This window comes from Sander lucioperca, chromosome 17 (assembly GCF_008315115.2).
Source record: "Sander lucioperca isolate FBNREF2018 chromosome 17, SLUC_FBN_1.2, whole genome shotgun sequence".
Classification (NCBI taxonomy): Eukaryota; Metazoa; Chordata; class Actinopteri; order Perciformes; family Percidae; genus Sander; species Sander lucioperca.
In genome coordinates, this window is record NC_050189.1 from 11462581 (window position 1) to 11473819 (window position 11239).

At 43.1% G+C, this 11239-nt stretch overlaps 1 protein-coding gene across 2 annotated transcripts in view; it reads right to left on the reverse strand.

The window, feature by feature from the left end:
- Positions 1 to 562: 562 nt before the first annotated feature.
- The window catches only part of LOC116060407 (serine/threonine-protein kinase DCLK2-like), a 26610-nt gene continuing 15933 nt past the window's right edge, over positions 563 to 11239 (reverse strand). The window contains exons 4-16 of one of the 2 annotated variants that reach the window (XM_035993743.1): positions 10941 to 11067; positions 10316 to 10441; positions 10131 to 10219; positions 9410 to 9482; positions 8598 to 8703; positions 8364 to 8421; positions 6303 to 6422; positions 6057 to 6203; positions 4520 to 4653; positions 2768 to 2845; positions 2524 to 2620; positions 1953 to 2033; positions 563 to 1143 (exon numbers count right to left, since the gene is read on the reverse strand). In XM_035993743.1, coding sequence (XP_035849636.1) covers positions 1018 to 1143; positions 1953 to 2033; positions 2524 to 2620; positions 2768 to 2845; positions 4520 to 4653; positions 6057 to 6203; positions 6303 to 6422; positions 8364 to 8421; positions 8598 to 8703; positions 9410 to 9482; positions 10131 to 10219; positions 10316 to 10441; positions 10941 to 11067 — 1362 coding nt within the window. In that variant the 3' untranslated portion in view covers positions 563 to 1017. Of the gene's footprint in view, positions 1144 to 1952; positions 2034 to 2523; positions 2621 to 2767; positions 2846 to 4519; positions 4654 to 6056; positions 6204 to 6302; positions 6423 to 8363; positions 8422 to 8597; positions 8704 to 9409; positions 9483 to 10130; positions 10220 to 10309; positions 10442 to 10940; positions 11068 to 11239 lie in introns of both variants that reach the window. The other variant, XM_031313946.2, reaches the window with a different exon arrangement.

The window sequence follows — 11239 nt, forward strand, 5'->3', positions numbered from 1 at the left end:
TTCTTTGTGTCCAGTACATGAATTGGGATGAGTTCTCGAGCAGAGACAGATATCTTGTTTGGTTTCCAGTGTATGAAATGGGACACGTTATAAATCATACTTGAGGGAATTTGTTTGGTTTCCAGTGGATGAAATGGGACATGTTATAAATCATACTTGAGGGAATTTGTTTGGTTTCCAGTGGATGAAATGGGACACGTTATAGACCATACTTGAGGGAATTTGTTTGGTTTCCAGTGGATGAAATGGGACACATAATAAATCATACTTGAGGGAATTTGTTTGGTTTCCAGTGGATGAAAAGGAATGTTTTCTTGACCAGAGGTGTGGGAACTCTACTTGGCCTTGGCCTTAAGTTTATAGTCGATCTCGGCAGGGCCGGCGTGTGTGTGTGGTAGAGCGAGTGAGAGAGTGACGGCGATTAGCTTTGGAGTGTCTCTAGAGTCATAGTGAGAGAAACAAAGTGTCTCCCCTGTTCTTTCTGACCACGGTGGGAAATCTGTAGCAGGAAAAGTTAACCCTCTCCTTGATTTCATGTTTATGAACCAGGAAATGAGTCGGGTGAAATGCAACGCTACCAAGCCCCAACGACGCGTTACATTTTTTTAGAGAGGTGCATGTCAGGCTACAGTGTAGGGTCCGGCGTAGGTTAGCGTCTCCACATACCTACGTATGTAACCACGGCGTAGATTTTACGCAGAAGTATAAATCATGCTTAATAGGGAGGTATTCTAGTCCAAATGTAAGAGAATTCATTTGGTTTCCAATAGGGGAAAACTGGTCCTATCCTAGACCGAGGGTGGCGGATTTGTTTGGCTTCCAGAAGCTATAACTCATTTGGTTTCCAAAAGATCAAACGGGACGTGTTCTAAACTGAAGCTGATGAAACTCATTTCGTTTTTATTGGGAAAAAAACAAACTTCTAGACCAGATTCAAGGGGAACTCGTCTGGTGGTTTCCAGTCGATCAAACGCACAATGTTGTGTTTGGTTTCGAGTCGATGAAAGAGGACGTGTTTTAGACCATTGGTGAGGGAACTTGTTTGGTTTCCAGGATCGGGGATTCCTGCTCCAGTTCCAGTGCTTCTCCACTGATCTGTTCTTCAGTGCTGCTCACAGTGTGGGAGTCTACGGGAGCCTCGTCCTAAACAAAAACACAACAATAACAAATCTCAGTATGAAAGTTAACATTAGACTGAGTACTCAGATTACTTTTTTGCTTTTAATTTGTAATCTAATGTGCTTGTTTTTAAGTTTTTGTACTATTGTTACGGTTACTTTTCAGAGTAACTTGAATGTGGAAGTTTCCAGAAAGTAAAGTTGCTGACAAAATCAGCTCAAGCTGCTTTAAAGGAACACAATGTTTTTGTTAAGAAACCATAGAACATAGTTACTTCTTCTTTAAAGTATGACCTTCCACTTCAGGGATTGCCGCCGGATATTACGTCGTCCTTTTTTTTTTTACTGAATTTCCGTTACCTAATGCTTTCTTTATGTTGTAATTTTAAACTCTGGTGCATTTCTGAGGACTATGGTTAACTGCTCCTCAGATCTCTGCAGGGTAAATCCAGACAGCTGGCTAGACTATCTGTCCAATCTGAATTTTCTGTTGCACCACTAAAACTACTTTTGAACGTACACACGTTCCCCAAAAAACAAGTTCCTTCCCGAGGCTATTTTGCAGCGGCACCGTGGCTCCGCTTGGCGCTTAGCACCGCCCAAGACGATTGTGATTGGTTTAAAGAAATGCCAATAACCCCGAGAACGTTTTTCTCCCGTCCCAGAATGCTGTGGACTGGCCAGAACCTGTGGAGGAGGGTCTGGCAAAGCAAGACTAGCTTTAAGGTAACTAACAAACTGATTAAGTGATAAAATGATAAAACTCAGTTCCTCTCTTTAAGCATGTACAGTATGTGTGTAGTATTTGTGTAGTTTACATGTGCTCCCTCTTACCGTCACCCAGGGGTGAGACAGCACCTCCTCGGCAGTGAAGCGAGTGTCCACGTTCACCTGCAGCATCTGACTAATCAGCATCTGAGGAACAGGTCGTGAAAAGGTCTGAATTTATGTTCTGTTGAAATCTAACGCAACAAGACACCTGGTGCCCCATTACAGAAAAATATCCTACTCCTTGCCCTTTTTTAACTTTAAAAGATGGGAAAAAATCTTCCTATTACAGAAGCAATTCCTAAACTCATGGCTGCGTCCTATCCTATCTCCGACCTCCTATCTTATCTTAACTTAAGAAATCCTAACTATAACGGTAAATTAGATTCTTCAATCCCCACTCGTCCTGTCATGCCTGTATATTTGATTAAAATGATTCCTCAATAGATTCTGTAAACCAAACTCACTTAGTACTCAAAATATTCAACCAAAGTTAGGCAGACAAAACAACAAACTTCCTTAAATTGTCTACAGTTTGTATTAGAGCTGACTGGAAAGCCTTGAATGTCTGACTTCTCCCCAGCAATGAAACGCTCCACCTGAGGACAAATTCACTGTCAGTATGAGCGAGTGGTACCTTGGCTGGGAGGCTGATGGCGTCCCAGTCTGGAGACGGAAACTCCAGTTTCCCTCTGAGGATCTGGTCAAACAACTCCTCCTGGACATTATTCTCACTGAGGAGCGGAAGAGGAGGGACATGTTTTGAATAAACTGGACAAGAATTACAACATACAGTACGTATCAGTTAACAGTATTAGAAACACATATTAACACATTTAATATAATACAAATTGACATTGTTGATGATTAACAAAACTTACCTTCTAAATGGAGGGAATCCACACAGCAGTATGTAGGTGATCACTCCTGCCGCCCAGATATCCACCTTCAGACCATAGCTACACACACACACACACAAAACATTTTAATATACGTGTCTGTTAACATGTTGTTTTAACAACTAATACCCAGAAACTGAAGCCTACTCCGCACATTTCTCTGTTTTGGCCTTTCATCCACATACAAATGGTGTTTTAAGTCACTAAACCGAACTTTTGGATAAAATGGTGTTTGTGTGTTAACGTATAGACAAGGAAAACAGAGGTTATGGCTTGTAACGGCTTGTGTGCACCGTGATCTACTTTGTGAGGCGTCAACAACTGAGGTAGTCTCGCTTTGCCAGACAATCCACACGCTGCGGAGCGGAGGAGGGTCTGGCTACTCCACATAGCATTCCGGGATGGGAGAACGTGCTCTCATAATCGTCATGGGCGGCACTAAGCTCCGCACAGAGCCGCTGTAAAATAGCCTCAGGAAGGAACTTGTTTTGGTGGAACGTGTGTACATTCAAAAGTAGTTTTAGTCGTGCGAGAGAAAACTCAGATTGGACAGATAGTCTAGCTAGCTGTCTGGATTTACCCTGCAGAGATCTGAGGAGCAGTTAACCATAGTCCTCACAAATCCACCGGAGGTTAGAACGCCAACACAAAGGAAACGGACATCAGCTAAAATACATGCATCCGGCGGAATTTCCTGCGGCACCGTAGCAATGCCGGAAATGGAACGTCAAGGATATAGACTACAGCTGAGGCGACATTTCTTGCCATGGCAAAATAGTGCTGGTTCTAACTGGTTCAGGACTTTTTAAATGTTAACACTAAATGTACAGGTACTCTTTCATTGTATTGTGGAACGGAGGCGTCAGAATGCGCTAAGGAGATCACTGCTACAAAATCCAACGTCGCCAGTCTTGGGTGATCCCGTTGGACTTCTAGCTGTTTGTAGGATTTTGTGTAGCCTGGATGCCAGCCAAACTTAGCCCCGCCCACAACATTTGAGGTCGGGAAGTTGGGTCTGGACTTGATCCGTTGTGGAGCAACTACGCTCCAACCAGAGCTGTTCGGACCAATCAAATTGTCAGGGCGGGCTTTATACGATGATGGACAGATCATCAACAGTAACATAATCAACCACGTCACCAAAGAGCGCTTGGGTTGAATTCGTTTACAACAAAGATGGCTGCCGCTGGAGAATTGAGATGTGTAGATTCCGCCATCGCGTCTGTTATAGAAGATATCGACAGCGCATTCATTTTAAAAGAGGAACAGAGAACCGCGATCAAGGCATTTGTCGATCGCAAAGATGTTTTTGCCGTCCTTCCTAAGGGATTCGTCAACGTCACGTACTCCGTTGCTCTGATTGGTTGTAGGTCTATCCAATTGAGTGCAGAGGCATTTTTATTGAAACACGCCCCATAATCACAGCCCGATGGAGCAGTACCAGACTCATATTCTGACTAGAATCTGAGTATGACGACGTCAGGCTATAGGATTCCAGTAACAATTTCTATATCAGGTTTCTGATTGGCCAACATCTTTTCTTTGCGAGTCTGGGTTTATATCGCTGCCTGATGGCTTGGCGTGCTCTAGACAGCGCTTGACAGCGCTTCAATTGTGTTTTAGGGGTTTTCATGTCACACATCACACTGATTTTTCTAAATGGTGCATGTGTGGACAGGATTTTTATTTTTAAGAACGAACAAAGGAAAAACCACGTTTAAAAAAAAATCTTACCCGGTCTCAGCGATGATCTCCGGGGCGACATACGTCGGCGTGCCACAGACGGTGTACAGCGGTCCCTCCACCACCGTCGCCAAACCAAAGTCACCCAGCTTCAGTGACTTAGTGCCGTCTGGATACTCACACACCTGCAGTACACACAAACTAATACTTCCAATACGCACGGTACTATTACAAAAAGGCAATACAAAAAGAAAATCAATACGCTTATTTAAAAAAAAAAAAATGTCAAACTATTCCTTAAGTGTATTTTTTAACAGTTGTAGCTGGTATTCATACACCTACAACACATCTTTTATCCAATAAGTGTAAAGAAAAACTGCTCATATATTCATGAAGCCAGAATTACATTTTAACATCCCTTTAAATGTATTTATTTTGTCTTATTTATGTATAATTAAATACAGAGTACCGTTACGACTTTCAAGAATTACTAATAGAACATTGTTTGTGTACTACAGTTTGAGGTTTTTTTTTTCCCAAATACAGGAACTTGTCAAAATATTATAATATATAATTACTTTAATCTATCTATGTTTCTTCCATTTTGGCTAGAAGCTGTTAGAGCTTTGATTCTCTACCTGCACTTGATTTGGCCGGGCTGTAATTTCTCGAAGTCTCGAGTTGAATGCGTTCCATTTACAAATGGGATTTTTCATTGTGGGGTTAAGCTCTCTTAATACATCCATGGTTAGCTCTATCCAGGTTAGCCATTGTTAGCAATACCAGTTGATAACAACGCATTACGCTGATTTTGTGCATACAAACAGCGTAGCAACATGTCCACAGATAAAGGTTGGACAGCGTTCGACTGATTTAGTGAGACACAAATAAGATAGAAGTGCTAATAACTGTATGTTACTACAGCTTTCACTACTGTTGATGCACTATGTTCCCACAGCCCTATGTTCCCACAGCCCTATGTTCCCACAGCCCAATGGTCCCACAGCCCAATGTTCCCACAGCCCAATGTTCCCACAGCCCAATGGTCCCACAGCACTATGTTCCCACAGCACTATGTTCCCACAGCCCAATGGTCCCACAGCACTATGTTCCCACAGCCCAATGTTCCCACAGCCCTATGTTCCCACAGCCCTATGTTCCCACAGCCCTATGTTCCCACAGCCCTATGTTCCCACAGCCCTATGTTCCCACAGCCCAATGGTCACACAGCCCAATGGTCACACAGCCCAATGGTCCCACAGCCCTATGTTCCTAGATTTCTAGGACATTTTCAAAATGGGGTCTTGTGTTCCTACATTTCCATTCAATTTAAGCCCTATCCTCCCACAACATTTTTTAGGGTTAGGGGCTGTGGGAACATAGGGCCTAATTTTGAAAATAATCTTAGAAATGTGGGAACATAGGGCTGTGGGAACATAGGGCTGTGGGAACATAGGGCTGTGGGAACATAGGAACGCTCCCGCATGGGGCAGCCATGTTGGATTTTTAGCTTGGGGTAGGCAAGGCTGTCAAAGCTTGTGCGTGCATGTGTGTGTGTGTGTGTGTGTGTGTGTGTGTGTGTGTGTACCAGCAGGTTCTCTGGTTTGATGTCTCGGTGGACGATGTTCATCCGGTGTAGGTACTTGACGGCCCCGGCCAGGTTGAACACCATGGCGCTGGAGTCGCGCTCGCTGTACTTTGTGGAGGAGGTGATGGCGTCGAACAGGTCGCCGCCCTGAAGGAGGCAAAGATCAAAGATGGGCAAAATAGTAATTTATATATTTCTTTATATTCTTTATCGCAAAGACAAACAAGGAAGGAGATGAAGAGGCACCTTGACGAGCTCCATGACCAGGAATAGCTGACTGGGCGTTTCATCCACCTCGATTAACTGGATGATGCTCGGATGTCGAACCCTCCGCAGCACCGCCACTTCATTTTCTATCAGGTGCTCCTGAGACACACACACACACACACACACACACACACACACACACACACACACACACACACACACTTAAAGAAACCTAAAATGAAAACCCAACCTTTAAGAACTTAAGGGTTAGGCCACCTAACACTGGAACACGGTTTGTGTATGTTTGCATGGTCCAGGTTGGACCACTTTGTTTTTGTTGGCATGTGTGGATCCTGGGCTGTCTACAGAGACCGCGTTTTTTTACAGTGTGTTTAGGGGACCGGCAGCTAGCGGATAGTGAGGAGATGTTTGCCGTATGTGACAAGACATGTTGTAGCCTAAAAAACACGTGACATCGCTTAGAGTACCTTTAAGTTAGCCACATGAGCTAACGTTTGCAACTTATGAATAAATAAATATGCTATTTCCATAATTTTTTTTGCACAACCATCAAAATAATAATTAAAATGTAGTAACGTTCGTGTTTACATACGTGATGATATCGGAAAAGTAGTAACATAACATTATTAAACTGTCATTAATACTACTTGTGTTTTTGTGGTGCTGCTACATGAAAGAGTGTTACTGTCATTATTTCAAGGTATGGATAAATGCTCATTTCTAATTGGATGAAGGTTGTGTGTGGTAAAAATGGTTTAGTCATCATCATCATCTTTGAGGGTGTGAGATCCCCAGGTCTGGATCTTATTTGTCTGTTATAATAATACAGGAGTAAAGGTCCTTGCACACTGAACGGGTTAGATTTTCTGCATTTTTTTGCATCCGTAGCAAAAACATTTTGATGTGTTTTTACAGGGAGGAAAGTATGAGCCGATGCAGAAATGCAGCACAGAAAGACGCTGGCAGGGTACAACGTATCATTTCATAACTGTGACGGTCTAATGGCTAATGATGAGGAGAATGGAAGATGAGACGCAGACAGAAAAAGAAGAGCAACAGTGTAGTGATGTAGACAGGGAGAGAGAGGGCAGCGCAACTCTTTCAGGTAGCCAGAGGGCCAAACGCAAGAAGACGCAGGCAGAGAGGACAGGCAGGGAGAGGTTACTGTCACCTGGGAGAAGCGAGGGATGAAAGGAGGGAGGAGAGAGAGGCAGAGCAACAGCAGCGTCACATTTTGTTTTGTTTTTGCAGAATTTTTCGCAACGGATTAATGAATACGCATCGGACTCAGTGTGCAAGGGACCTTAAGGGCCCTATTTTAATGATCAAAACGCACGGCGTGAAACGCATGGCGCTGGTGCGCTTTTGCTAGTTTGACGGCGGAAAAAAGGGTCCGTGCGCCGGGCGCATGGTTCAAAAGGGTTGTACTTAGTGTCTTCATTAATTCATAGGTGTGTTTTGGGCGTAACATGCAATCAACCAATCAGAGATCATCTCCCATTCCCTTTAAAAGCCAGGCGTGTTTGGACCTTGGCGCGTTGCTATTATGATGGAGGATTTGCACCGTAATATTTTTATTTGTAATCTTCTGCATGTGTGTGTGCTGCTGTGCGTCCCTGTGTGTGTAACAAGCATAGTGTGCGAGCGCTGTGCACGAGTCTAGGAGCATTTTACTAATGCTCTGTTAAAATAACAATGAAATGCTGCGTTATTGACTTTAGACCAGGTTTCTGTTGGTCAATGGCGCCATCACTTCCCGCTGCCTCAAGATAGCAATACGCCCAGAATGCACCTGAACACACCTCCCTGTAAGACCAGCACGCCCAGAATGCACCTGAACACACCTCCCTGTAAGACCAGCACGCCCAGAATGCACCTGAACACCTCCCTGTAAGACCAGCACGCCCAGAATGCACCTGAACACACCTCCCTGTAAGACCAGCACGCCCATGGGCGCACAGATGGGCGCAGGTACATTTGCTATTTAAACGACGCGGGTGCTGGATGGGAAATTGACAACTGCGTCGGTCTTAAACTAGCAAAGACACTTGTCTTCAGAGTGCTATATGTCAGTGTTACCTTCCCGCAGCAGCGAGCTTTATCAATGATCTTCAGAGCGTACTCCTGCCCCGTCGACCTGTCAATCAAAACACAACACAAACTTTTACAGTAGTTCATCAATCTTAACAACATTTGAACTTTCATGAAAGTAACTAGGGTGTTATCATGTACAGTATCTGTCCATTTCTTTGAATGAATGAATGAATAGTTTGGACTGTTCCAAAAACAACAACAACAAAAAAAGCTCCTTACCTCTCCACGCAGTCTTTTACCACGGCAAAGTTCCCGTCTCCGATCACTTTACCGACTTGGTACTTCTCGTTGATCATGGAGGAAGAAACGGTCCGATTACCGTTCACTGTGAGGAGGAGACGAAGAAGGGAATATTCTTTGACTTTTATATTTCACTGATTCGAATCACGTTTGAGCCCATGACCTCTACGTAACCAACCAGCTTCAACGACATTTTCAGAGTTTGTCAGCTTTCATTAAGATGTTGGCTTTGAAAATTAAACTCTTGAACCCAGAAACTCAAAAGGTTTTCTGTCACCTTTTCACACGTTAAGCCACGGAGTCTTTTCTGCTTCACAGGTCAGTCGGTGTGCTGACTTTCCCTCAGAGCGTACGCCAGACTAACCCTTGATGCCTCGAGGCTTTCAAGCTGCCACTGACTCACACTGCTGCAGAGCTTTTTTTGGGCTCTTCAGTCTTTTCTTGATATGCTGTTTTAAAAAATTCACTTAGATACTCAGTCTAAAAACAAACTTGCATGACGCAGCTCTGTTATGAAAACCGTTCCGATTCATCACCTCAAAACCTTTCTGTAAAGGTCCATTCTGTTAGCTGTTTTATTTGGGCTTAAACTTAAAGATATAGGTTTCAAACGTATCGTAGTTTGATCCTAACCTTTTAATGCTGGCTTTCTGAGAGCATTAAAGATTAGCTTTTCTGACGATCTCAACAAGAAGTGACTTTAGAGTCAGTTCATTTAGATTTTCAGGCCCTTGATACAGACTTTAGACTATTGATGGTAAATATCGAAACATAATCACACACGCACACACCTTCGACAGGGGTGTCATCCGGCTGCTCGGCTTCTCCGTTTACATCCGTGGAAGAAGCTCGACGCGGAGAAACCTAGAGAGGAAAATGAGAACGATGCATTCTTTTGTTTTTAAACAATTGTGTGAATCCTGATTAGAAAGAGAGGAAACAAAAGTGAGAGACCAACGCAGGATGAAAAGGTGGAAGACAAATATGGAAAGAGGAAAGAAGGAGTTCCTGATTCAAGATTTAAAAGAAAAAGAAAAGGATTAAGACGGAAAAGAGACAGAATCTCGGAAGCAGTTCATGAACAAATTTAGTATCGTAAAATACACTTCATTCAAAGTCGACAGAAACAAAATAAAACTATGAAAAGCCGTTTTGGGTCGTCTTTCCACTTTTCCGACCATCACAACTCTAGTTTTGGTTGAAATAAACACATAGTTTACCGATTTACATGTGAAAAAGTTGGCTCTATACATGCTAAAAGTAGTGCTTTTTTAAATGGAGTTTGGTGGGTTTAGTGCTAGCGACTTCAGAGCTGTTTCTGGTTAAACAGAAAGGTCTCCAAGAGGTTTAGAGGGTCTTTCTCAAAAGGGATCCTTTCCATAATGTTGTCAGACACTTAGAATAATAATCTGAGTCCTCGGTGGCAAAAAGAGCACTTTCGTGAAGGTAAATACAAGCTGGACAATTGCCCTATTAACTAACATTGTATAGAAATCAATCGATCAATCAGACCTTGAGGCTGCGTCGTGTCCCAGGGCTGGTGGGGGAGGGGCTGGACCTGAACGACTTCTCAGCTGACTGCGATCCTGAGGCCTCATTGGCTATACACACAAGAGAAAGGAGGTCACATGATTGGTCAAAGTAATCTGGTAATCAAGCCTATCGGATCATTTTAGGGAGATTTAGATCACCTGGGCCTGGAGACTTTGTTCTGGGCTGGCCTTTGGGCGGAGTCTTGGATGAGGAGAAGCTGGAGCCGCTAGGAGTCTTGGGAGTTGTATTTTTCAGAGGGGCGGTAGAGCGAGATACCTTGACTTTGCATTCTAGAGAGAGAGAGAGAAAGAGAGAGAGAGAGAGAGAGAGATTAAACTTATTTCACATTTATTCTTATCAGTATGATTTAGTTGATTTAAGCAAACCTAGTAGAGAGAGACTGACGGTAAATGTTGCCAAATCTTTTCCAGAAAAAGTAGCTAGCACTGTCTCCAGAAGTCGCCAGATAACGTCATACGTTATTGTCATTGGTGATATAATATATTCATATATATATAAATATAATAAATGTATCATTTGCATGAAACTAAACGTTTTATGTCAACTAACTTGCCTTGCCTATGTTGCAAACATGTCAGACAAGTGAAAAGATGAGGTGCATGTTACACTAAACAATGTTCTCTTTTCTCTCGTTTTTCTGTTTTCAATTTGACCCTGTTTTTAGTTTTAACTTGTGGTGTTCATCTCTTTTTTTTTTCATTCTTTATCCAGCTTTATCTAAAAAAAAAAAAAAAAAAGACTGTATTAAAATGTGTTTGTGTGTCTCACCGTTAACAAAAGCTGGTGTTTTGCTGCAGTGTGTGAGCACAAAGTCGTCCTGAGCGTAGCGAAACTTCTCCGGCCCGCACGCCATGAACACGTCGTCATCCCCGAAGAAATCCTGCAGACAGGTCAGCTTCAAACACACACACACACACACACACACACACACACAGATTAATCAAACTTTTGGAAACACTGCAGTGATTGTGTGTGTGTGTGTGTGTGTGTGTGTGTGTGTGTGTGTGTGTGTGTGTGTGTGTGTGTGTGTGTGTGTGTGTGTGTGAGACCAAGCAAATGACAGCTGG